The sequence below is a fragment of the Melanotaenia boesemani genome, chromosome 14 (assembly GCF_017639745.1).
Source record: "Melanotaenia boesemani isolate fMelBoe1 chromosome 14, fMelBoe1.pri, whole genome shotgun sequence".
Taxonomy (NCBI): Eukaryota; Metazoa; Chordata; class Actinopteri; order Atheriniformes; family Melanotaeniidae; genus Melanotaenia; species Melanotaenia boesemani.
Genome location: NC_055695.1, coordinates 34989921 through 35017789, shown reverse-complemented (window position 1 = coordinate 35017789; position 27869 = coordinate 34989921). Strand labels below are relative to the sequence as shown.

Below are 27869 nucleotides of genomic sequence, written 5' to 3'. Positions count from 1 at the left end.
TGGTCTGGGGAAGCTGGGGTCATGTGGTCTGGGGAAGCTGGGATCATGTGGCCTGGGGAAGCTAGGATCGTGTGGTCTGGGGAAGAGGGGGTCGTGTGGTCTGGGGAAGCTGGGGTCGTGTGTTCTAGGGAAGCTGGAGTCGTGTGGTCTGGGGAAGCGGGAGATTGGCGGGAGATTTCATCTGACAGACTACCACTCTGAGCTTTAGTTGGGTAGTTGAGTAAATTATAAAATGATCCATCTGATCCAGTGAAATACATCTTGCCCATGGTCCAGCTTTAAGAACTAAATCAGGGCCAAACATGGCGGAGGTGGCGCTCCATATTTGTTTTGTAGCTTTTGTCTGAAGCTTTCATCACACGGTAATACAGAGAGTAAACCTGAAGAGCAGATGTCAGCTAAATCCAACTGTTCAAACACACTTCTTCACCTATTCACTGAAAATCAGGACTTCAGCTGCTAGTACTTCCATCATGTCACACAAACTGAGAGGAAAAGAGGATCCGAGCCTTTGAAACCTTTGTATTTGCACAGAGGAACAATATGTTGTCATTCAGCGATTATGGAAAGGTTTTCTTAATCCGTGTCATCTGTCAACAGCTGACTTCCACTTTAATTATGTAGGAAGTCTGGAAGCTCAAACATCCATCAGAGATCACAATCGTCTGGTGGGACTACAACTAGTTAAAATCTACAGATCAGAGAAATGTGTGTATATGTAACGGTTCTTTTCCACATTTTGTGACTACAGGTAGTAATTTATTGCATAACCTAATGAGGACCAGTAGAATATTTAAGAGAAGGAAGAATTTAAGAAAAATTTGGGATTCTTCCTTTAAGGAGAAACATTTCTCATCAATTAGAAAAGCTTAATAAGTTTAAGGACTGAATGCACTGACAGGAATTAATGAACAAGTGAATTTATTTATCTTTTTATTTTGGCTTTTCATTTCTTCCAGGAAGACAGTGTTTAGTTTTCACAGTGAAACATCATCTCTGCTTTAAATCTGCCAGTTTTCCAAGCATTCATAATGTCTGCATGTAAATGAGGGCTGACTGGATCCTTCCAGAAAGCTCCAGGTTTTCATTGACCATGCATACCTACTCAGCTTTAATCCTATTACACATTAAGAGGTTTATGCTGGGGTTCCTGACAGGCTGAATCTCATTCGGTCCCTGGAGACATCAGGAGAGCCGACACGTTGTGGTCTGAACTCTTACAGCTACACTGAACAAGGAGAGCAGAAAGAAGAAGACATTAATAACAGGATATTAATAACAGGATTGTGTCTGAAGGCTGAGGAGATGCTGATTATGAATGAAGATCAGGTGAATCACACAATCCAGAGATGGGTAAGTCAGCTGGCATTACTGCGAGCCATCCTTCCCACTCACCATCATCATGTTCCTGTTTGGAAAATGTTGGTAAATTATGATGCTGATAACCATCCATCTTGCTCAGCGAGACACTCAGGAGGAAGATCAGAAGCCTGAAGACTACCAGCAGCTCAGAGATCTGGGATATGTCTGTGTCACCGACGGAGGCAGTGAACAACTGCTGAAATTTCTTCAGGGTGACAAAAACCAGGTAATTTTCTCCTCAAGCGGCTGTCCTCGTCACAATGAAGCGATGGTTAATCTGTCCTCTACAGACACCTCTACAGCAGCCGCTTTTCCAACTGTTGGCCTCCTGACCCGGAGGCGTAGAGGGAAACGTCAGATTTCTCGCTCCACTGATACAACACTCCTCTAAGTGCCCTTGGTGTCCCATCTCGCCATGCTTCATGCAGCTCTGCGTAGCCTACTTTCAGAAGAAAATGTCATCTCCTGCTTGCTCATTCTTAAGGGACTGAAATGATTGATTATGCAAAAAAGAAAATCCACAATCTTCCAGGACATCACAGAGTAAAGTACAGGCCATGGAGAGACACAGTGTACTGATGGATTAAAATCCATAATCCGGTATATAATCTGTGAGAGAAGCATCCTGAAACATAATTATTTAAAGCCACTGATTAGCAAAACGCAAGTGATTAGAGAAGTGATCAATAAAAAAGAGACAATCTAAAAAAAAACAATGAATGAAACATGCAGAGGAAGACGACCCTCGTTTGTCTCAACATGTTTTTCCATGTCTGAGGGAGGAGAAAATAAGCGTGTTGATGTGCAGAATCTTGTGTTCAGGCCAGTCTGCAGGAGTTTAAGCTCCTTCCTTAAAGTCTGTTACCATGGTAACCTCCTCACGTCCTCTTCCTCCTCACCGTCCTCTTCTTCCTCACCAAAAAAAAAAATTAATTCAAGTGGATTCAGATTAAATCAGATTAACAGGTTTTAGTTGTTTATCTGGTAGCACTTTTCTTTTTCCAATTTAAGGGCAAGAGGCATATTTTCCATAGTGTGGGTATGAGATACATGTTCATTCATCCCTCAGCATAGGGTGGCTCCACCTTCAGCCATTTCCTTGTAATAGCTTGTTTGCTTGCAGCTGGTAACATACATAGTAGTTTTCTGTCACCAGTGTGCCAGTTTTCATAGTTTATATGGTACATGGTTACACATAAGGTACACGGTTACAAATGGAAAGGGAATATTTACTCCAAACATGCTCTCTGGATCACTTCCCAGTAGGGTCTAATAAACTGGCCGGCTCCCATGGTCCCAGAAAGTCTCCAGCAAGCATCACCTGATGCAGTTTTTCCCACTTCCTTCTTATCTAGTCTATTCCCTCCTGTTTTGGATGCCTGAATACGTCATATATTCCAGAGATGAGAGTCTATCCAGGACCAGTTTCTATCCAGGACCAGAGTCTATTTAGGACCAGTTTCTATCCAGGACCAGAGTCTATCTAGGATCAGTTTTTATCCATGACCAGAGACTGTCCAGGACCAGTTTCTATCAAGGACTAGAGTCTATTCAGGACCATTTTCTATCCAGGACTAGAGTCTATTCAGGACTACAGGCTATCCAGGACCAGAGTCTATTTAGGACCAGAGTCTGTCCAGGACCAGTTTCCATCCAGGACTAGAGTCTATCCAGGACAATTTTCTATCCAGGAACAGAGTCTATTCTCGACTATTTTCTATCCAGGACCAGAGTCTATTCAGGACCAGAGTTTATCCTGGACTATTTTCTATCCAGGACCAGAGTCTATTCAGGACCAGAGTCTATCCTGGACTATTTTCTTTCCAGGACCAGAGTCTATCCAGCACCAGAGTCTATCTTGGACTGTTTTCTATCCAGGACTAGAGTCTATTCAGGACCAGTTTCTATCCAGGACAAGAGTATATCCAGGAGCATTTTCTATCCAGGACCAGAGTCTATTCAGGACCAGAGTCTATCCTGGACTATTTTCTATCCAGGACCAGAGTCTATTCAGGACCAGTCTGTGAAGGACCATAGTCTATCCTGGAACAGAGTCTATCCAGGATCAGAGTCTATCAAGGACCAGAGTCTATCCAGGAGCAGTTTCTATCCAGGACTAGAGTCTATTCAGGACCAGAGTCTATTTAGGACCAGAGTCTGTCCAGGACCAGTTTCTATCCAGGACTAGAGTATATCCAGGACAATTTTCTATCCAGGACCAGTTTCTATTCAGGACCAGAGTCTATCCTGGACTATTTTCTATCCAGGACCAGAGTCTATTCAGGACCAGTCTGTGTAGGACCAGAGTCTATCCTAGACCATTTTCTATTCAAGACCAGAGTCTATCCAGGATCAGTTTCTATCCAGGACTAGAGTCTATTCAGGACCAGAGTCTATTTAGGACCAGAGTCTGTCCAGGACCAGTTTCTATCCAGGACTAGAGTATATCCAGGACAATTTTCTATCCAGGACCAGTTTCTATTCAGGACCAGAGTCTATCCTGGACTATTTTCTATCCAGGACCAGAGTCTTTTCAGGACCAGTCTGTGTAGGACCAGAGTCTATCCTAGACCATTTTCTATTCAGGACCAGAGTCTATCCAGGATCAGTTTCTATCCAAGACCAGAGTCTGTCCAGGACCAGAGTCTATCCTGGACTATTTTCTATTCAGGACCAGAGTCTATTCATGACCAGAGTCTGTCTAGGACCAGTTTCTATCCAGGCCTAGAGTCTATTCAGGACCACAGTCTATTTAGGACCAGAGTCTGTCCATGACCAGTTTCTATCCAGGACTAGAGTGTATCCAGGACAATTTTCTATCCAGGACAAGTTTTTTTTATCTTGGACCAGAGTTTATCCAGGATCAGTTTCTATCCAAGACCAGAGTCTATCCAGGACCAGAGTCTATCCTGGACTATTTTCTATTCAGGACCAGAGTCTATTCATGACCAGAGTCTGTCTAGGACCAGTTTCTATCCAGGACTAGAGTCTATTCAGGACCACAGTCTATTTAGGACCAGAGTCTGTCCATGACCAGTTTCTATCTAGGACTAGAGTGTATCCAGGACAATTTTCTATCCAGGACAAGTTTTTTATCTTGGACCAGAGTTTATCCAGGATCAGTTTCTATCCAGGACTAGAGTCTATCAGGACCAGAGCCTATCCAGGACCAGAGTCTATTCAGGACTACAGTCTATCCAGGACCAGACTCTATGCTGCGTTGCGTGGTAGGGAAGCTTGATTACAACCTTCACTGTTTCCAGCCTTCACTGTGTCCAGCCTTCGCTGTGTCCAGCCTTCACTATTTCCAGTCTTAACTGTGTCCAGCCTTCGCTGTTTCCAGCCTTTGCTGTTTCCAGCCGTCACTGTGTCCAGCCTTCCCTGTGTCCAGCCTTTGCTGTTTCCAGCCGTCACTGTGTCCAGCCTTCCCTGTGTCCAGCCTTTGCTGTTTCCAGCCTTAACTGTGTCCAGCCTTCGCTGTTTCCAGCCTTTGCTGGTTCCAGCCTTCACTGTGTCCAGCTTTTGCTGTGTCCTGCCTTTGCTGTTTCCAGCCTTCACTTTTTCCAGCATTCACTTTTTCCATCCTTCACTATTTCCAGCCTTTGCTGTTTCCAGTCTTCGCTGTGTCCAGTCTTCATTGTGTCCAGCCTTCCCTGTTTCCAGCCTTTGCTGTTTTATATTCTATCCCAGCCTTTCCTTCCATTAGTAATGTGATATTAGTGAAAGTTATACATCTGAATTGCTAGAGATAACCAAAGGTGTCCCTCAAGGATCAATCTTGGGTCTCATTTTGTTTTCTATCTTTATAAATGATTTAGATAGAGACATTCAAGCAAAACTACATCTATATGCTGATGATACAGTTATTTACACCCAAGCTTCCACCATTGCAGGAGCAGTACATGAACTTTAGGCCGCATTTCAGGCATTGCAAAATACATTGTTGAGTCTAAAGCTGGTTTTTAATACACATAAAACAAAGTTTATGGTCTTCTCAAAAACTTGATCACAGCTACTTGACAATTGTAATATCTCATCTTTAGATGGACAATCCATAGAGAGAGTATCTTCATACAAGTACTTGGGGATATGGATTGATGATAACCTCTCCTTTAATGTACATATTACAACTTTAGTCAAAAAGCTTAAAGTAAAACTTGGCTTTTATTTTAGAAACAAACCTTGCTTTACTTTCAGCGCTAAAAAGAAACTTGTGGAAGCTACTTTTCTGTCTGTGATTGGTATATGGTGACATATTGTATATGCATACTGCATCCTCAATCTTACGTCATGTTGATTCAGTGTACCATGCCTCACTATGATTCATTACAAACTCCAAGTCCCTCACTCATCACTGCATTTTTTATGATTTAGTTGGATGGACAGCTCTCAAAATTCATAGACAGCAGCATTGGTATATTTTCATTTACAAAGCAATACTTGGCAAACTTCTGCTATACCTCTGTAACCTCCTCTCTGTTTGCTCTAATACCTATCAGTTACGCTCCTCAAAGTGGTTACTAGTTACTATTTAATGTTCCCAGAGTTGCAACAGAATTGGGAAAAACTGCATTCTCCTTTTCAACACCTTGGGGATGGAATAATCTACAGAAACCCTAACCCTTAAACTAGAAACACTTATGTCCATAAATGAATTTAAAGATAAAGAATATGGTGACGGAGACATGTGCTTGGTTTTTTATTTTTTTTAGATGTTTTTATCACTATGTACTTGTTGTCTTACTATGAAAATGTAAATTATTATAATATGTATCCTGCATTTACTTTGTGGTTTGGCTGCTACCTTGGCTAGGTCTCTCTTGAAAAAGAGATTTTGAATCTCAATGGGACCTCCTGGTTAAATAAAGGTTTAAAAAAATTGTCTTTCCCATTCTAGGAATTGTTTGTGAGGAATTTTGACAGGCAAACAAGGAAAAAAATAAAGTAGCTGTGGAAGGACATTCATCCGGATTGATTCTATTCTCAGATCAAAGTTCAAGAAAGGAACAACGTTCCATCTCTGACTTACGTTTGAGATTAAAGGTTCGTAGTTGACTTCGTACAGTTTAGCAAAAAAACTGAATCAGTGGAACTCCCAGATGTTGCATCCCACCTCCAGTTAAACAAATTCTTTATTTCCAAAAAAAGGTTGTAATCAAACGCTAATACCTGAGTTTTATGCAAGTTCATTTTGTACCCTGAGAGTTGGGCGTGTTTCTTAAGCATCTGCATCAGTCTTGGCAAGGTTGGTGTTGGTCCTGTCAGACCTACAAGCATACAGCATACAGGAACATCTTTAGCTCCCTGGCTAGCTGCTAGCCGCTCTGTGTCGGGTCTCTGTCTGACCCGCTGGCTCAGAGGTTCAGTAAATAAGGCGAAGCATAGCACTCCTGTCCCGTTTCTCTTTGCAGATGAACTCACTTGGTTCAGTCTCTATTCATGTAATTCTAGCTGTTGGGCTGTCCGCTAGCGCTGTGATCGTGTCCGTGATGGTTCTGTGGAAAAGAAATGTAGTCATTACTATATATAAAACGACCACCTCACTGAGTCAGAAGCATTTTTTGTGTCCAAACTTAGTACGACTCCCCCATTTCATAGTAATTTGCTTCATAAATTTATTTTTTTCTGTATTTCACATCCATCCATCCATCCATTTTCTTCCGCTTATCCGGAGTCAGGTCGCGGGGGCAGCTGCCTAAACAGGGAAACCCAGACTTCCCTCTTCCCGGCCACATTCACCAGCTCATCCGGAGGGATCCCGAGGCGTTCCCAGGCCAGCCGAGAGATGTAGTCCGTCCAGCGTGTCCTGGGTCTGCCCCGGGGCCTCTTTCCGGTGGGACGTGCCCGGAACACCTCACCAGGGAGGCGTCCAGGAGGCATCCTAACCAGATGCCCGAGCCACCTCATCTGGCTCCTCTCGATGTGGAGGAGCAGCGACTCTACGCTGAGCCCCTCCCGGATCACCGAGCTTCTCACCCTATCTCTAAGGGAGAGCTCCGCCACCCTGCGGAGGAAACTCATTTCGGCCACTTGTTTTCGCGATCTCGTTCTTTTGGTCATTACCCACAGCTCATGACCATAGGTGAGGGTAGGAACGTAGATCGACCGGTAAATCGAGAGCTTTGCCTTTTGGCTCAGCTCCCTCTTCACCACGACAGACCGATGCAGTGTCCGCATCACTACAGACGCCGCACCGATCTGCCTGTCGATCTCCTGCTCCATCCTTCCCTCACTCGTGAACAAGATTCCGAGATATGTAAACTCCTCCACTTGGGGCGGGACCCTATCGCAGACCCGGAGAGAGCACTCCACCCTTTTCCGGCTTAGGACCATGGTCTCGGACTTGGAGGTGCTGATTCTCATCCCAGCCACTTCACACTCGGCTGGGAATCGTTCCAGTGAGAGCTGAAGATCACGTCCCGATGAAGCCAACAGAACCATGTCATCCGCAAAGACCCAATCCTGAGGCCACCGAACCGGGTCCCCTCCACACCTCGGCTGCGCCTAGAAATTCTGTCCATAAAAGTTATGAACAGAATCGGTGACAGAGGACAGCCTTGGCGGAGTCCAACCCGCACTGGAAACGATTCTGATTTACTGCCGGCAATGCGGACCAAGCTCTGACACCGGTCGTACAGGGGCCGGACAGCTCTTACAAGCGAGTCCGGCACTCCATAATCCCGGAGTACCCCCCACAGGAGTCCTCGGGGAACACGGTCGAATGCTTTCTCCAAATCCACAAAACACATGTTGATTGGTTGGGCAAACTCCCATGCCCCCTCAAAGACCCCAAAGAGGTCTACTGTTCTACGACCGGGATGAAAACCACACTGCTCCTTCTCAATCCGAGGTTCGACTATCCGACGGACCCTCCTCTCCAGCACCCCTGAATAGACCTTACCGGGGAGGCTGAGGAGTGTGATCCCCCCGTAGTTGGAGCACACCCTCCGGTCCCCCTTTTTGAAGAGGGGGACCACCACCCCAGTCTGCCAGTCCAGGGGGACTGTCCCCAATGTCCATGCGATGCTGCAGAGGCGTGTCAACCAAGACAGCCCTACAGCATCCAGAGCCTTAAGGAACTCTGGGCGGACCTCATCCACCCCGGGCCTTGCCACCAAGGAGCTTTTTAACCACCTCAGCGACCGCAGCCCCAGAGATAGGCGAGCCAGCACCAGCTACCCCAGACTCTGCTTCCTCATCAGAAGACGTGTTGGTGGGATTGAGGAGGTTTTCGAAGTATCCCCCCCCCCGCCTCACAACGTCTCGAGTCGAGGTCAGCAGCCCCCCATCCCCACTGTACACAGTGTTGACGGAGCACTGCTTTCCCTTCCTGAGCCGCCGGATGATGGACCAGAATCTCCTTGAAGCCGTCCGGAAGTCATTCTCCATGGCCTCTCCAAACTCCTCCCATGCCCGAGCTTTTGCCTTAGCGACTTCCGAAGCGGCGCTCCGCTTAGCCTGCCAATACCCATCAGCTGCCTCTGGAGTCCCACAGGCCAAAAAGGCCCGATAGGACTCCTTCTTCAGCTTGACGGCATCCCTTACTGCCGGTGTCCACCAACGAGTTCGGGGGTTACCGCCACGACAGGCACCGACGACCTTACGGCCACAGCTGCGGCTGGCCGCCTCAACAATAGAGGCACGGAACACAGCCCATTCGGACTCAATGTCCCCCACCTCACCCGGGAAATGGTTGAAGCTCTGCCGAAGATGGGAGTTGAAACTCTTTCCGACAGGGGACTCTGCCGCAGACCCTGACAACACACTTGGGTCTGCCAGGCCTGACCGGCATCCTCCCCCACCATCTGAGCCAACTCACCACCAGGTGGTGATCAGTTGACAGCTCCGCCCCTTTCTTCACCTGAGTGTCCAGGACGCAAGTCTGACGACACGACTACAAAGTCGATCATTGAACTGCAGCCTAGAGTGTCCTGGTGCCAAGTGCACATGTGGACACTCTTATGTCTGAACAAGGTGTTCATTATGGACAATCCATGACGAGCACAGAAGTCCAACAACAAAACACCACTCACGCCCCTCCAGGTCTCGCTGTCATTGCCCACGTGAGCATTGAAGTCCCCCAGCAGAACGAGGGAGAGAGGGAGTCCCCCCAAGGACTCCAAAAAGGGTGGGTACTCTTAACTGCTCAGTCAGGACCCATCACCCCACCCGAAGGCTACCCTTTCGTCCACCAGGGTAAACCCCAACAAACAGGCGCCAAGTTGGGGGGCAATGAGCATGCCCACACCTGCTCGTCGCCTGTCACCGGGAGCAACTCCAGAATGGAAGAGGGTCCAGCCCCTCTCGAGGGCAGTGGTTCCAGAGCCCAAGCCATGCGTTGAGGTGGGTCCAACTATATCTAGCCGGAACCGCTCAACCTCGCGCACCAGCTCAGGCTCCTTCCCCGCCAGAGAGGTGACATTCCACGTCCCTAGAGCTAACTTTTGCAGCCGAGGATCAGACCACCAGGGTCCCCGCCTCTGGCAGCCGCCCAGCTCACAATGCACCCAACCCCTATGGCCCCTCCTGCAGGTGGTGAGCCCACGGGAGGAGAGGCCCATGTCTCCCTTTCGGGCTGAGCCTGACCGGGCCCCATGGGCAAAGGCCCGGCCACCAGGCGCTTGCCTCCATGCCCCACCTCCAGGCCTGGCTCCAGAGGGGGGCCCCGGTGACCCACGTCCGCCGGGCATTACCTCTTCTCAGGAGGGTTCAGTCCAAACTGGAAAGGAAGTTGGACAAGGACGGGATGTAGAGGAAAAGGTAACTCACAGTGGGAGCCGGAAAAGATCTTCTGAAAGCCCAAAGTTTTTCTCCCACATCTGATGTTGAGCATGTTCCTTTTCAAGTACCTGTTCGATTTTGCTCAAGTCAGTTGTCGTATGTGATCCATCATTGTCTTTGGAGGTTTGAAGATAGTAACACTGTAGCCTCTCCGTAAAGTTCCGTCATCTCCTCTCTGTTGTCAGAGGTCACAGAGCTTCCTGACCATATGGCCATCTTGACGATGTTAACCCAAGGTTTCTGACCAGGCTCAGACTTAGTTAACCAGAGTTTCTTACTAGATGCGGACCAACTTAACACAGAATTTCTGAGTAGAATCAGACAAGGTTAAGCCAGAGTTTCTGATTAGATTTTGACCAGGTAACCCAAAGTTTCTCTTATTATTGGGAGGTAGTGATAATTTAGTCATTTGAGCTTCTAACTCAAAAATAATGTGTATAATGCTGAATATCATGTGCATAAATAAAAAATATAAAATTATGATGGCTGGCTGGATGTCTACACATGGACTGCTTCTAGTAATTACCATCATTTTGTGAATTAAACTTTAATGTGAAAGATATAAGAGGCTTTTGGAATTACAAATAAATAAGTTTTTACTAGTATAATTTAAGGACAAAAGTTGGGCCATCGTTCTAAAATAGTTAAGCGACTACACACACACACACACACACACACACACATAGCCTATGATTTTATCAATGACACCAAATCACCGGTCAAGGTTTAAAGGCCCTAACCCTGATATGATAGAGTCCTTTATAGCAGCGTTCTGGTTTGTCCATCGGATGTTTATTACTCTGCAGACACGTCGAACAGTTTGTATTTCTGCTGATTAACTTGTCCATTTACAGATTAAAGATGCCACTTTCAACTATTCTTAAAATAAAGCCATGTGCTAAATCATATATTATTATGATTATTTTTATTTATAACAATAACAATAATAATATAATTAAAATATTTATTAACAGAATGTGTTTAATTTAATAAATGTGTGGTTGCCACTGATGGATCCACGACTGAATTTCAGTCCAATCCTCATTGTTGTCCAGTTATAATCCACTTTAAAAACAAATCCATCACATGTTCCACATTAGTCCAATTTATAGTTATTGTCAACTTTCTATTTTCTTTTGTCAGATGAGAAAAAAAATATTTTTGTTACCTTGACATGTTTCAACTACATCCTCCGCAGGGTCAGGTGATGTTACTGTGAGGCGTCTCATCAGCTGTTTATGGGGTTTTTCTATCAGTCTGACGAAAAAGAAAACAGAGACTTCATGGTCGACTATATGAACCTGATGGGATTAAGTGGGTGGGGAGGAAAACGGGGTCAACCAGCAGCAGAACTCTGAGCCAGGAATTCCTGCTGAGACATGAGAAACATGTCTTACTCAATAATCTTTATTATACTTGTCTTACTTAACATATAAATATGTGAAATATGTGAATGTTTAATGATATTGTTACTTTCATATATGGCAAAAATAAATACAATTTTAAAGTACTGAAGAAGCTCTGCAGCTCCATGATCCTGGAACCAGGTAAAATGGCCCTCTCATTTTTCAGAGTGTTGGTCACACTTTCAGAAGCAGATTGTAGATAAATGTTAAACTTTACATGTTGAATTTAATGTGTTTGTATGAGATATGCAAATAAAAACTAACTCAATACCAGCAAGGCCTCTTTTCATGGGTACTGATTTTATTGACTGTTGTCTTATGCACTCAGGAGATCGTCAAGTCAATGGGCTGTGTTCTCGTGGAGCCTCTGGTTAGTGAAGTAATAAGAAAACAGGAGAGTCTTGACAACTGCCAGGCTTCCATCACATATCTGACCAAGGTAGGTAGAAAATATGGGATGAGAATCCTGCCAAAATCTGAAAACTGAAAGAAAACGTTTTGAAACCTTGAAGAGTAATTTGAAAATCTGAAAAAAAGGTTTGAATCCCTGCAATCATAATTTTGTACTTGAATTTTAATTTTTCGTAGTTCGCAAACACTTTTTTAACCTTGTAATAAACATTTTACACTCAATAAACACGACCACTGACACACAGCATGGTCTAACAGTAGGCTATTAATAACCTTTATGCTACAAGGACTGTATGCATTTACAATACAATACAGATACAAGTCGAGGTGGTAAATAAAATCCCATTAATCCTCTCATTATACTTACCATCTGGTTCATGCCTGGTGCAAGTTGCAGGCACTTCCCCCGTCCCCGGGTGCTCCAAAGAGCTGCCGCAGCACGGTTGAAGCAGCTTACATCCAGCTACATTTCTGTGCCTAAATAAATTTGTTTACGGTAATAAACGTTCGGCTGTGGTGAGTCGTGGCATCCGCTTTGGCAGGCTCTGTGAGTCCGTGACAAGTCGCCACAACCGGAAGTTGCCACTGCCACGATTTGAGCTTTGTCTCAGCGCCCGGCAATGGTGACAAGAACTGCGCATTCTGTTAGTCGTTGGCACATGACGCTGTTAGTCCCACCGGACCTTTCATGTGACTGGACTAACACTTCACCAGGAAAACGACTCGTTAAAGAGACGGGTGTCCCTCCCCCTGGAGCTGTTTTTCTTTTTTTTTTCTAGTTTTTCAGAGTTTCAAACCGAAACAGCAAGAGAAAACTGCCATAAATCCCCCATCGCAACTCGCAGCGGTGTAGACAAAGTTGCAAAGTTACGAGCGCAAAGATTTCAAAGTAAAATTTATTCCTTACAAAATGAGGATTGGAGAAGATTAGTTCGGAAAACACTTTTCAAACCTTGTAATATGATCTGAAAACTGCAGTTCATGTTCGCAAAAAAGTTTTAAAACCATGAAACTTTTTTGCGAACATGAACAGCACTTTTCATATTACAAGGTTTGAAAAGTGTTTGCGAACTAATGTGGTGGGAAAACGATGCCATGTTTGAAACTCTGAACATGTAGACTTGAAAACAACAAGGTTGTAACAAGAGTTTTGAATCTCTGAAAATCTGAGGCTGAAACTCTGTAATATGCATATTGCATTTATGAAAAATTAAAATTCAAGTACAAAATTATGCTTGCAGAAATTCAAACTTTTTTTCAGACTTTCAAAATACTTTTCAAGGTTTCAAATCTTATTTTCAGACTTGAAAAACTTTATTTCAGGTTTTAAATTGTCAAACACTGACTTTCAAGGTTTCAAACGTTCTTTCAGTTTCAGGTGATGGCAGGATTCTCATCCCAAAGAACAGTAAACCTGCCGAATAATGACTGAACATTAGCTTAGTTATCTGCTGTGTTGTGCAGACTTGCAGTCCAAAGAAACTCCTGCAAAGTTTGCTGGAGGTAATTGAAGACATTGATCCTGGAGCCATTTCTGAAACCATCTTAACCCTTCTCCCACATCTTCAGACTGGTACGTTAGCTCTTTATTACCCACTATACTGCAGTTTAATATACTCTATAGATTTCATGATGATGTTTGGCTCCGCCTGCTGTCCAGTTAACGGGACTAATGGATGTAAGCTAACAGAAACGTTTCTTCTGAAAAGTCCTGCTGCGGCTGGAGGAGAGGAAGGAATGCTGCGTTGGGCTCGTCCTGTCAGCCGTTCAGAAGCAGCTGTCCCGGCTCCCCGTTCCCTACACCCGGCAGCAGGAGGAGGCCGATGAGCACGGCCTGGGCCGCTGCTGCTCCGCTTTGCTTCGCTTTACAAAGCCTTTTGTAGAAGAAGTGAAGGGCAAAGATGAGAACTGTGTGAGCACCACTGAAGATGAGAGGTTGAAGATTGAACTTCTGAAGTTGTACGTTTCTGTTCCTGTGAATTAACAAAATGATCAACTGACCACATTCATTCATACACAGCATGAATAAACTGTTCACTTTCTCTCCTGTAGGAAACTTTAGTTTTTCGTTTTTACAGCAAATACAATATTTTATTTATATATAATATTTTCTCTGGAGAATCTGACAGTACAATAAATAAAGTCTCTTCACACATCTATCCCTAATTAGGGGTGGAGATAATAATGTTATTATATGTTAATATGTTATTATAAATGGATGCCAATAACTGTGATTTATTTCTCCATTTAGCTGCATGCGGAGCTTGAGAGATCCCTTACTTGAAGCTGAGCTGAATCCAGACAGGAAATCAACATTATGGGTCTTTGCAGCAGAGATAATGGTAAAAACAAACATTTCATAAATATGTACAGTGTATTACATGTATTACATGTCTATGTATTACAGGCTTTGTGATTAATCTTGATGAATTGTATTTCAATTGCATAACATTATTTGCCTCAAAAAATTGATTTTAATAAATCAAATAACAGACATTAATATTGTAAACTCAGCTTTAGTAATGTCTGGGAAATGGATTTAACTGGATTTCAATTCAAAACAGCAGAAAAAAATAGAAAATATCCAAAAAATAGAATGGACTTAAAGTAGTTTAAGGTAGTTTAATTTTAAAGTGTAACTCCACCCCTGCCAAATTTTGAAAAATGGCTGAAACTGCAAGGGTTGGGGTGGGAGGTGTGGGGTGATAAGGGGGCGGAGAGTGGGCGGTGATAAGGGGACAGAGAGTGGGTGGGTTGGGACGCACAGGCAGAAATGATTGACAGACAGCAGCTCAGCTCACTGGCAAGATAGAAAGTAAGGCAAAGCAAATTTATTTGTACAGCACGTTTCATGTACAAGACAATTTAAAGTGCTTTATATAAAACATTAAAAGCATCACAGAGTGCAACAAGCAAGTGCATTAAAACAAACTTTAAAAGAAATAGAAAAATAAATATAAACAGGAAAAAAATGGATTAAAACACCTAAAATAATACAGATAAAACAGAAAAACATCCAGTGTGGGGAATTGACAGCTGTTCTCATAAAAGGCAGCAAATAGAAAAGTTTTAACGCTTATGTAAAACTGCTGAGTCAGCATACCTGCAGGTTTCTGGGAGTTTGTTCCACATGTGAGGAGCATAAAAGCTGAAAGCTGTCTCTCCACGTTTAGTTCTGACTCTGGGAACAGAAAGTAGACCTGACCCTGAAGACCTGAGAGATCTGCTTGCTTCATAACAAACCAGAAGATCCTGAATGGAGTCTGGTCAGGTCTTTGTAAACTAACAGCAGGAAGCCAGTGTAAAGATCTGAGGACTGGAGTTCTAGGATCTACTTTCCTGGTCTTCGTGAGGACTGGAGTTCAAGGATCTACTTTCCTGGTCTTAGTGAGGACTGGGGTTCTAGGATCTACTTTCCTGGTCTTAGTGAGGACTGGGGTTCTAGGATCTACTTTCCTGGTCTTAGTGAGGACTGGAGTTCTAGGATCTACTTTCCTGGTCTTAGTGAGGACTGGAGTTCTAGGATCTACTTTCCTGGTCTTAGTGAGGACTGGAGTTCTAGGATCTACTTTCCTGGTCTTAGTGAGGACTGGAGGTCTAGGATCTACTTTCCTGGTCTTAGTGAGGACTGGTGTTCTAGGATCTCTTTTTACTGGTCTTAGTGAGGACTGGAGGTCTAGGATCTACTTTCCTGGTCTTAGTGAGGACTGGTGTTCTAGGATCTCTTTTTACTGGTCTTAGTGAGGGCTGGGGTTCTAGGATCTACTTTCCTGGTTTAAGTGAGGACTGGAGTTCAAGGATCTACTTTCCTGGTCTTAGTGAGGACTGGGGTTCTAGGATCTCTTTTTACTGGTCTTAGTGAGGACTGGAGGTCTAGGATCTACTTTCCTCGTCTTAGTGAGGACTGGAGGTCTAGAATCTACTTTCCTGGTCTTAGTGAGGACTGGGGTTCTAGGATCTCTTTTTACTGGTCTTAGTGAGGACTGGAGGTCTAGGATCTACTTTCCTCGTCTTAGCGAGGACTGGAGGTCTAGAATCTACTTTCCTGGTCTTAGTGAGGACTGGAGGTCTAGAATCTACTTTCCTGGTCTTAGTGAGGGCTGGGGTTCTAGGATCTACTTTCCTGGTTTTAGTGAGGACTGGAGTTCTAGGATCTACTTTCCTGGTCTTAGTGAGGGCTGGGGTTCTAGGATCTACTTTCCTGGTTTTAGTGAGGACTGGAGTTCTAGGATCTACTTTCCTGGTCTTAGTGAGGGCTGGGGTTCTATGATCTCTTTTTACTGGTCTTAGTGAGGATTGGAGGTCTAGAATCTACTTTCCTGGTCTTAGTGAGGGCTGGGGTTCTAGGATCTACTTTCCTGGTTTAAGTGAGGACTGGAGTTCAAGGATCTACTTTCCTGGTCATAGTGAGGACTGGGGTTCTAGGATCTCTTTTTACTGGTCTTAGTGAGGACTGGAGGTCTAGGATCTACTTTCCTCGTCTTAGTGAGGATTGGAGGTCTAGAATCTACTTTCCTGGTCTTAGTGAGGACTGGAGGTCTAGAATCTACTTTCCTGGTCTTAGTGAGGGCTGGGGTTCTAGGATCTACTTTCCTGGTTTTAGTGAGGACTGGAGTTCTAGGATCTACTTTCCTGGTCTTAGTGAGGGCTGGGGTTCTAGGATCTACTTTCCTAGTTTTAGTGAGGACTGGAGTTCTAGGATCTACTTTCCTGGTCTTAGTGAGGGCTGGGGTTCTAGGATCTCTTTTTACTGGTCTTAGTGAGGATTGGAGGTCTAGAATCTACTTTCCTGGTCTTAGTGAGGGCTGGGGTTGTAGGATCTACTTTCCTGGTTTTAATGAGGACTGGAGTTCTAGGATCTACTTTCCTGGTCTTAGTGAGGGCTGGGGTTCTAGGATCTCTTTTTACTGGTCTTAGTGAGGATTGGAGGTCTAGAATCTACTTTCCTGGTCTTAGTGAGGACTGGAGTTCAAGGATCTCTTTTTACTGGTCTTAGTGAGGATTGGAGGTCTAGAATCTACTTTCCTGGTCTTAGTGAGGGCTGGGGTTGTAGGATCTACTTTCCTGGTTTTAGTGAGGACTGGAGTTCTAGGATCTACTTTCCTGGTCTTAGTGAGGACTGGGGTTCTAGGATCTACTTTCCTGGTTTTAGTGAGGACTGGAGTTCTAGGATCTACTTTCCTGGTCTTAGTGAGGGCTGGAGTTCCAGGATTTACTTTCCAGGATCAACCGTTTTCAGTGTGACACCTCTAGGTGAACATGTTGTTTTTGTTTAGGGTGGTTCCGCCCCCTGGTCAGCCATTCAGAGTGGGTCCCATCCCTCAGTAGATGGCTCAGTTGTGCCACTAGGTGCTCATGGAGTGAAGTTAGCGTCTTTAACCAGTAGACATGGATCATGTCCAGGCCAGGTGCTGATCCGTCCTTCATACCTGAGATTCTTTGCTGGATGTGTGCCACCATGATGGTAACCGGACTGTTCAGGGAAGGAGATGTGGTCCACTCTTACTTCTTTTAACCACTGTGCTTCAGTGTTATGTGATGGCTCCTTCTCCCATTTGTTTTTCCAGTAATGTTCAGTCTCCAGCCTTGGTGGGTTAAGCGTGGTATTACCTTTTGCTGGGTTAGTGGAGAACAGCCGGTTTATTTTCCTGGCCTCTAGTTCTCTCTTGTATCTCCTCAGTCGTGCAGCCAATGCTTGGAGATTTTGTTTGGTAGTTTCCAGCCTCAGGTATGGACGCCTGGCTGCACCTCCTGGGTACCCTTTTGTGATTGAACCCTTCTGGAGTTCTGACAGGTGACTAACTTTCCTCTAAGTTTCCCTGATTGTGGCTTCCAACCTCCTCCATGGTGCCTCCTTTCTGTCATTCATATTGATGTTATGTTGGCCAAGCTTCTCCAAGATCACTGCTGCTGACTGTTGACGTTAACTGGCTCCTCCTTGCTATAGCATTAGCATGTTGTATCTAAGTGTGATAGCAGTCACTGCTTGTGGATGTTGGAACACAGGGCTACAAGTTGTTTTGGTGTCAGTGTAGAATGTGGATATCACAGTATCCCTACATCCCACATTCTCTTCATGTAGCCCCGCCCACTAGGGTTACTAGAGTAGTAGCCTCCAACAGTGACCTGAACACACACACACACACACACACACACATATATATATATATACAGTCCCTGACAAAAGTCTTGTCGCTTATCCATTTTGTAGAAACAAAAGCTTATAACCTGACTTTAAATTCATCGATTGGTTGTAGAAATGTCTCATATGAAAGCTAAAACCCTCCCAAATTATGCTCAATATACTAAAATAAATTTGCTTCACTGAAGAAAGATTGATCATTTAATGAACACAGAAAGGTCAGATTTTGGCAAGACAAAAGTCTTGTCGCCTTGTCATATGATGCACCCAATCCTAGATTACAGCCTCACCTGTGATCAGTTACTGATCAATCACTTAGTGGGTGTGTATAAAAAGAACCCCAGCACACCAGACCTTCACATCAACTGCAACTTGACCTCTGACAACATGCCTAAGATCCACCCTGAGACCAAAGCGTTAATTATCAAGAGGCTGAAGACCAGATCCACTGCTGAGGTGGCTGACACCTTCAATGTGTCTCAGCGTCAAGTACAAAGAATAAGAAAAAGATATGAAAAGACTGGAGATGTTTTTGACAAGCCCAGGTCCGGCAGACCCCGCAAGACAACTGCTCGGGAGGACCGTTTGTTGCTTCGAAAATCCAAGGCCAGCCCCTTTTCCACTGCAGCAGAGCTCCACCAGGCCTGGTCACCTCAAGTTCCTGTGTCAACCAGAACAGTTTGTAGAATCCTGTCTCGAAATGGCCTCCATGGTCGAATCAGTGCACAGAAACCAGCTCTAAACAAAAGGCAATTAAAAAACCGTGTGGCATTTGCCAAGGCCCACAGCCTGCTAAAAGGATGGACACTGGAAAAGTGGCAGAAGGTGGATTTCTCAGATGAATCCTCGGTTGAATTACATCACAGCCGCCGCAAATATTGCAGGAGACCTACTGGAGCCCGCATGGATCCAAGATTCACCCAGAAAACAGTTAAGTTTGGTGGCGGAAAAATCATGGTCTGGGGTTACATCCAGTATGGGGGTGTGCGAGACATTTGCAGGGTGGAAGGCAATATCAATAGCCTAAAATATCAAGAAGTATTAGCTACCTCTTACATTCCCAACCATAAACGGGGTCAAATTTTGCAGCAGGATGGTGCTCCATCACATACTTCTATCTCTACATCAAAGTTCCTCAAGGCGAAGAAGATCAAGGTGCTCCAGGACTGGCCAGCCCAGTCACCAGACATGAACATCATTGAGCATGTCTGGGGTAGAATGAAAGAGGAAGCATGGAAGGCAAAACCAAAGAATCTTGATGAACTCTGGGAGGCATGTAAGACTGCTTTTTTTGCTATTCCTGATGACTTCATCAACAAATTGTATGAATCATTGTCGAACCGCATGGATGCAGTCCTTCAAGTTCATGGAAGTCATACAAGATACTGAATATGGATCTCACAGCACTACTACTTAATTCACTGATGTTATGCAACATATTTTTGTATTTGAAGTAAATTATTTGTTCAATTTTCTGTAGGCGACAAGACTTTTGTCTTGCCAAAATCTGACCTTTCTGTGTTCATTAAATGATCAATCTTTCTTCAGTGAAGCAAATTTATTTTAGTATATTGAGCATAATTTGGGAGGGTTTTAGCTTTCATATGAGACATTTCTAAAACCAATCGATGAATTTAAAGTCAGGTTATAAGCTTTTGTTTCTACAAAATGGATAAGCGACAAGACTTTTGTCAGGGACTGTATATGTACACACAGATGCATATATACATATGTATATAATAAAGTAGAAATAGAGCAGTGTGTGATGAAATTAATCTGAAATATGATAAATGCTAAATATTAAAACGTTTTAATGAAAGTAAATTGTAGGTGTGTCAGGGACCAGCTTCATGATTTTATGACAGTTATTGAATATGCACCTTTAAAACTGTGTTGGCCATACTTTAGTCAAATGTGTATGTTCATTGCAGATCATCCTGGCAGCCATCAGAGAGTCTCTTTCAGGTCTGCTGGTGTTCAGCTCTCTGAAGAAAAGCACCGTGATGGACAAGGAGTCCACTGCATGTCTGGCCTACCTGCTGTTTGTCCAGCTCATGGCCATAGGCAGCTTCCCAGCAGTGTTCAGGTGAGATGAGAAACCATCATCTGGATAATACCAAGACAGGAAGCAGCATTTATTTTAGCAATGGTGGGAAGAATGTTTTTAAACAGGATCTGACCTGTTTTTCCAGCCCTGTGTTCATTCTTCAGTGCAACATGCAGCATGTCAGCCAGCTGCTCAGCAGGTACGTCGTTAGCATGAGGCCACGACACTAAAGCTGCTAAAGGGTTAAACTCACCTCAGTCTCTGTGTCTCTGACAGCAACAAGGAATCCCATTTGCTCAAAGGACTGGTGAGCACCTCTATCTGCACGAAAGCCGTAGACAGGTGAAAACTAAGGTGTTTTCTGATCATGGACATCCGTGAATTCAGGCACTGCTGGGAACGAGTCTGGAGAAGGTGGATGATGGCAGCCTTCCCGTGGGTCTGCTGGAGCTGAGCAGCTTCTACAGAGCCCTGCAGGTAACCCGTCCGCCCAGGACGAAATCAGCTGGCTTCTTCCTTCTTCTACATTTACAGCACATTTGTTCCCTCCAGTGGCCAAACATTGTTACTGCACAAACGTGACTAAACATGAATCACAACCATCTGAAAGTATGAATGTGGAGAGCAGAATAAGGTTTTCTCAGGATGTCTTCACCTCACATCTGTTCATGTGCTGAAATGAACAGAATCTGAGGCGAGTTGTGACCGACTGTCCGCTGGAGCATCTGGTGAGTAACCTGGGATGCCGCAGGAACGTGCTCTTCATCAGCTTTCTTCTCATTGGCTCTTCATGTCGTCACCGTTTCTCCAGAGGAAATCTGGGCTGCAGGTTTTCCAGAAGTTCATCAACAAATTGGACGCTGAAGCAAAACACAAATTCTTCAGGTGAAACACTAAATTCTACTTTAAATCAAACTCCGGAACGTTCTTTCCAGTTTTTAGAATCTACTTGAGTTATTCCTGCGTTCACATCTAACGGGATGTGGTTCGTTTCCTTTGCAGGTGCATGTTAAAAACCAGCAACCATGCCGGCATTGAAGGCTACATAGTGAAGAACATCAGGAGTCAGATTGGCTTTTCCATGAAGGTGAGATAAAAGACTTTGGTGGTTTTTATTGAACTTCTGGCTCATTCAGGGTTCAGCCTGGGGTGAAGGAATGGAAACTCTTCTGAATCAGGGGAACGCCAGTGACTGGTTCCTGGGGAAGGAGGTGCTGTCGCTGTTGGGGTTGGTGCTAAGTTTACCACGAGGTCCTGACACCGATGTACTCACCAGCATGGACAAGTAAGAGAAACGAAGTCAGGGCGTCGTTTAGCTCAACAGAACTGTTACCTTTCGTCCGGTGTGGTGTTGAGGAGCTTAGTAGCTGTAATTTCATTGGTCCAGGATAATGGAGAGCCTGAATCTTCTGCGCTTCGTGCTCATCAGAGTCACAGACCTGCAGGTAAGTAAGTGAATCCAGGTTTTCAGTGAGGATGCAGCGAGCTGATGATGGACGTCTCCAACTCTCAGGCAGGTGTGTGCCAACAGCTGTGTAGGATGAACGATGAATATCTGAAACTGCTGCGAGTTTGTATCAGCAGGTCCAGATCCTACTATTCCTCCGAACTGAGAGCACTGCGGGAGGACCAGAAGCTGAGAGTCAAAGGTAAAGATCAGCAGCTAATCTTTATGAACTCGTTAACAGTAAACGCCTCATTTCTGTCCTCCACGTTCCTGCAGAGGCCAGAGATGCTGCCAGATCCTCCAGACTACCAGCCAAGCAGGAGGAAGTGTCCAGCATGTCTCCAGAGGTCCAGAACCAGGTACAGAGAACTTTATTTCACCTGCTAACTTCATTTTGGACTCTGACGAGCCTCCGTTACTGCAGGTGATGCAGAGTGCACTGGTGACCTTTGACCTGATGGAGAGTCTTATAGCCCGAATCGAAGAGATCGCAGAGGAAAAGCTGACCAAAGCAAACTGAGACCAGTTCCTTCTTCTCCAAACAGATGAATCCTGCTTCATTAAAGAGACGGCACGCTGAGTAAACGAAACGTTTTATTAGACAAATGTGAAAATAAACCATTTTAACGTTTGTCAAAACATGTTTCAGCTCTGCTTTTTATTTGATTTGTGCAGCTTTAATCACTGAAAAGAAAACTTGCTTTACAACATTTTTCTTAGCATTTCACATTTAGGACTGGTCTCTATGACTCGAGCCCGGGCCAGAGACATCCGGTCCCGGATCCGGTCCACATGTGGCTTACTGGTGGCCTGCACAGAAAGTTGGTTTAGGTTAAACTTCACAAGGAACCAGCAACATATCCAATACGTTACCCAGAATTCCCACATACCTTAGCGATGGTCAGCATTCCTTTGACTAAATCAGGATAAGTGTGAACAGGCAAGATCCTGAGACTGCTGCCAAAGAACCTAAAAGCAAGATTTCCTCATTTTTACAAAGTAGACAGAGGGTGTGTCCCAATCCGCACACTTCTGTACTTCCAACACTACATTTAGGTGTTTAGTGCACTAACACAGAAACTTCAGTAAAAACACTGAAAGTACCCGGATGCTGCCCTAAACTCGGCTAAAAATCTAGTGCGAAACGATGGACACTACACGCACTAAACGGACGCCATCTTGCTGACGTAGCGGAAGGGGAGGGACTTTCAACCAGTTTTTCAGAGCTGGCAGCCACCGACTCAGCGGTACCGATGCAGGCGGAGGGTATTTTCTACTGTTGTAAGTATGAAGTTATTTGATCATAGTTCTAATATAAACTGCAGCATGCTTCTTATCTCTTCTATCCCTGATGACAGTTATGGATCTGATCATTTGTTGGAGGCTGCAGTAGAGTTAGCAACGTAAATGTTAGCAGTTTTATAGCCGATTTCGCGGATGTAGATGGGCTATAAGTGTTAAAAATGATTAATGCTATAGGTTCCGCATGTTTATTCATGATGGTTGAACCTCCAGATTAAGCACTGCGGGGTCTCTGGCATAAACGAAATGGTCCTTGATCTGAAAACTGATTAGGAAACACCGCTGGTTTAGAGAACCGGCCCGTTTCCATGGTAACGCTGACTAAGCCGTAGCTGATTGTACATCACTTTAGATAAGCGTCTGCAAAGTACCCATAAAGTACATAATAATGTTTGCTTTTATATAACCTGTCATTCTGTGTTCACCGTAGGTCACTGTGGCATCAAACCACCGAGCCAGCAGTGGCACTGAGGCATTTACCACCTGCGGGCTAGGACGCTGCTGTGGAGAAGAGGAGGCGGCAAGAGAGAAATGTTTAAATAAAAAGTTTAAATAACATGTTTTCTGCATCCCTGTTTTAGTGTCTTTATTACTGCATTTCATATTTTAAATGATGGTTTCTAGTAGAATCGGTTTCCTGTTGCAGACGTGAAGGTATCAGTGTAAACACCAATGAAAACACATGTATAATGTAAAATACTTTAATTCAGTTAAGAAATCTTTGCTTATTTAAAAGCTGTTTTATTAGTGTTTTAAATTGCACTTTGTACTAACAGGTATGGGGGAGACATGCAAAGACACATGAACGTGTGCTGATGGTTTCTATTGTTATCTACTGAGATAGATTAATACAGTGGAGGCCACGGTTCAAACACGTATCGCTGCTCTCGGGCCAAAACCTCCTATGTCCAAAATTTGTGATTATTATTTTCCTTCGTACAATTGGTCACCCTTTATGTCGGTCTGTTGTTTTACAAATATTTAACCAAAGACATATGATTAAAACACAGTACAAAGTTGGATGACATTATGTCCAGTTATTACAAAACCACAGTTTTTTTCATTTCTTGAAAAATGATACTTTTGGAGATAGGATGTTTTTGTCCGACAGCAGCAGTATGTTCACGTGATTTTGGATTTTGGAAGAACTTAAAGAAAAGTATATTAACGTAGCGGCGCTGCTATTAGGCAGCAAGTAGAAGGTCATATACCTTAAAATAAATAAGCATACGTTCTAATTCATGTGCAGCCCGAGGAGGATCCTGCGCTGGATGCCACAACGTTTACAGGTAGGGTTAAAGTAAGGAGTAAACAGTAAAACAAATTTTACAGGTAGGGTTAAAGTAAGGAGTAAACAGTAAAACAAATTTTACAGGTAGGGTTAAAGTAAGGAGTAAACAGTAAAACAAAGTTTACAGGTGGGGTTAAAGTAAGGAGTAAACAGTAAAACAAAGTTTACAGGTAGGGTTAAAGTAAGGAGTAAACAGTAAAACAAATTTTACAGGTAGGGTTAAAGTAAGGAGTAAACAGTAAAACAAATTTTACAGGTAGGGTTAAAGTAAGGAGTAAACAGTAAAACAACGTTTACAGGTAGGGTTAAAGTAAGGAGTAAACAGTAAAACAAATTTTACAGGTAGGGTTAAAGTAAGGAGTAAACAGTAAAACAAATTTTACAGGTAGGGTTAAAGTAAGGAGTAAACAGTAAAACAAATTTTACAGGTAGGGTTAAAGTAAGGAGTAAACAGTAAAACAAAGTTTACAGGTAGGGTTAAAGTAAGGAGTAAACAGTAAAACAAAGTTTACAGGTAGGGTTAAAGTAAGGAGTAAACAGTAAAACAAAGTTTACAGGTAGGGTTAAAGTAAGGAGTAAACAGTAAAACAAAGTTTACAGGTAGGGTTAAATTAAGGAGTAAACAGTAAAACAAAGTTTACAGGTAGGGTTAAAGTAAGGAGTAAACAGTAAAACAAAGTTTACAGGTGGGGTTAAAGTAAGGAGTAAACAGTAAAACAAAGTTTACAGGTAGGGTTAAAGTAAGGAGTAAACAGTAAAACAAATTTTACAGGTAGGGTTAAAGTAAGGAGTAAACAGTAAAACAAAGTTTACAGGTGGGGTTAAAGTAAGGAGTAAACAGTAAAACAAATTTTACAGGTGGGGTTAAAGTAAGGAGTAAACAGTAAAACAAAGTTTACAGGTAGGGTTAAAGTAAGGAGTAAACAGTAAAACAAATTTTACAGGTAGGGTTAAAGTAAGGAGTAAACAGTAAAACAAAGTTTACAGGTAGGGTTAAAGTAAGGAGTAAACAGTAAAACAAAGTTTACAAGTGGGGTTAAGTAAGGAGTAAACAGTAAAACAAATTTTACAGGTAGGGTTAAAGTAAGGAGTAAACAGTAAAACAAAGTTTTACAGGTAGGGTTAAAGTAAGGAGTAAACAGTAAAACAAAGTTTACAGGTAGGGTTAAAGTAAGGAGTAAACAGTAAAACAACGTTTACAGGTAGGGTTAAAGTAAGGAGTAAACAGTAAAACAAAGTTTACAGGTAGGGTTAAAGTAAGGAGTAAACAGTAAAACAAATTTTACAGGTAGGGTTAAAGTAAGGAGTAAACAGTAAAACAAAGTTTACAGGTGGGGTTAAGTAAGGAGTAAACAGTAAAACAAATTTTACAGGTAGGGTTAAAGTAAGGAGTAAACAGTAAAACAAATTTTACAGGTAGGGTTAAAGTAAGGAGTAAACAGTAAAACAAAGTTTACAGGTAGGGTTAAATTAAGGAGTAAACAGTAAAACAAAGTTTACAGGTAGGGTTAAAGTAAGGAGTAAACAGTAAAACAAAGTTTACAGGTGGGGTTAAAGTAAGGAGTAAACAGTAAAACAAAGTTTACAGGTAGGGTTAAAGTAAGGAGTAAACAGTAAAACAAATTTTACAGGTAGGGTTAAAGTAAGGAGTAAACAGTAAAACAAAGTTTACAGGTGGGGTTAAGTAAGGAGTAAACAGTAAAACAAATTTTACAGGTAGGGTTAAAGTAAGGAGTAAACAGTAAAACAAAGTTTACAGGTAGGGTTAAATTAAGGAGTAAACAGTAAAACAAAGTTTACAGGTAGGGTTAAAGTAAGGAGTAAACAGTAAAACAAAGTTTACAGGTGGGGTTAAAGTAAGGAGTAAACAGTAAAACAAAGTTTACAGGTAGGGTTAAAGTAAGGAGTAAACAGTAAAACAAATTTTACAGGTAGGGTTAAAGTAAGGAGTAAACAGTAAAACAAAGTTTACAGGTGGGGTTAAAGTAAGGAGTAAACAGTAAAACAAAGTTTACAGGTGGGGTTAAAGTAAGGAGTAAACAGTAAAACAAAGTTTACAGGTAGGGTTAAAGTAAGGAGTAAACAGTAAAACAAATTTTACAGGTAGGGTTAAAGTAAGGAGTAAACAGTAAAACAAAGTTTACAGGTAGGGTTAAAGTAAGGAGTAAACAGTAAAACAAAGTTTACAGGTAGGGTTAAAGTAAGGAGTAAACAGTAAAAGAAAGTTTACAGGTGGGGTTAAAGTAAGGAGTAAACAGTAAAACAAAATTTACAGGTAGGGTTAAAGTAAGGAGTAAACAGTAAAACAAAGTTTACAGGTAGGGTTAAAGTAAGGAGTAAACAGTAAAACAAAGTTTACAGGTAGGGTTAAAGTAAGGAGTAAACAGTAAAACAAAGTTTACAGGTAGGGTTAAAGTAAGGAGTAAACAGTAAAACAAAGTTTACAGGTGGGGTTAAGTAAGGAGTAAACAGTAAAACAAAGTTTACAGGTGGGGTTAAGTAAGGAGTAAACAGTAAAACAAATTTTACAGGTGGGGTTAAGTAAGGAGTAAACAAAGTAAAACCAAGAGCTGCAAATTCATTCTGTAAATTAAGAATGAAAAGCTGGAACGTCCCTACCTTTACACTACCTACACAATACACACTACCTACACACTACCTACGCACTACCTTCCAGTGCACTCATGTATGCGCGCGGTTTGAGACACTCAGAAACGGTGAATCTGAGCGCGTTCAGGGTCAGTGTGGACTGCAGTAAATCTGAGCTTCAGTGAAGGCATGGCGGCTGTTACCTGCTCTGAAGCAGTGCGCGGACGTCCTTCTTATCATTAAAGGGGTCGTGCAGGAGCAGAAAGCAGTTCCGGTGGACTTGTAGGAAATTTTTAATCCGTTCAATGAGCTGAAACTCTTCAAAAGGCTCTGGGAGGTCTTCAGGGCCAACCAGCAGAAACGCAGTGCCTAGATTAGAAAGCCACCATGAACTAAAACCACTTCCTCCAGTCAGACCTCATCAGTCTGGGGTTGAACTTCCTGCTACCTGACAGAGGAAAGACAAAGACTCCAGACTCAATGCTGTCCGAAAAGCGGATCCGGTGCGGCTGCGCGCGGAGCTGCCTGCAGGTCTCATGACTCTAAAAACCAGACAAATAACGGAAACCACCGTTTTACTGAGCCGGTGTCTCAACAACACAGAGCAGAAGAGTAAAAATGGCGCTAATCACCCGCAGCGCAGAGCTGACTATTATGGTCGTTTTCCACTGCGGAGACGTCCCTCTGAGCGCCGCCATGACAGTTACCATAGCAACACCTATGACGTAGTAAACGCTCGGTCCGCGAAGTTTCACTGCACGAGACGTAGACGCCACATTGGTCCCCGCTTCGTACGTCAGCGGCGCCGCCATGTTGGTCGTGGCAAGTTATCAGTTTTCATCCGGACCGAACCGGATCTGGGGTCTCATTTATAAAACTGTGCGTAGGATTCTTACTAAAAGTGTACTTACGCCCAAAACCGGAAGTTGGCGTACGCCATAAAATATTCTGAATTATAAAACCGTGCGTACGCACAGGTGCAAGCAATTTCCCCTTTATAAATCACACTCGTCCTTGAAGTTTGCGCAGGTGAATTTGGCTCATGTTCCGCCCACTACACACCCACTTTCCACCATAAATGGTCAATGCAA

General features: G+C 43.4%; 1 protein-coding gene and 1 pseudogene across 1 annotated transcript; one reads left to right on the top strand and one right to left on the bottom strand.

Annotated features, from left to right (window-relative positions):
• The first annotated feature begins 940 nt into the window (after positions 1-940).
• LOC121652627 lies at positions 941-22233 on the top strand (annotated as a pseudogene).
• Position 22234: 1 nt separating this feature from the next.
• On the bottom strand, positions 22235-27561 carry LOC121652626 (protein SPO16 homolog). The gene is made up of 5 exons (XM_042005511.1): positions 27411-27561; positions 27227-27320; positions 26982-27147; positions 22487-22565; positions 22235-22406 (listed from the first exon to the last, which is right to left on the bottom strand). Exons 1-5 carry the CDS (start codon positions 27486-27488, stop codon positions 22299-22301), a joined length of 525 nt encoding a protein of 174 aa, XP_041861445.1. The 5' UTR covers positions 27489-27561; the 3' UTR covers positions 22235-22298.
• Between the last annotated feature and the right edge of the window lie 308 nt (positions 27562-27869).

Bases quoted from the DNA above. Each gene is read 5' to 3' on its own strand.
- LOC121652626 (XM_042005511.1), bottom strand. From the start codon at position 27,488: ATGGTAACTGTCATGGCGGCGCTCAGAGGGACGTCTCCGCAGTGGAAA. The intron at 27,148-27,226 runs GTAGCAGGAAGT...TTTCTAATCTAG, and splicing joins CTTTGTCTTTCCTCTGTCAG to GCACTGCGTTTCTGCTGGTT. The intron at 22,566-26,981 runs GTAACAGCCGCC...TCTTGCTTTTAG, and splicing joins CGCGCACTGCTTCAGAGCAG to GTTCTTTGGCAGCAGTCTCA.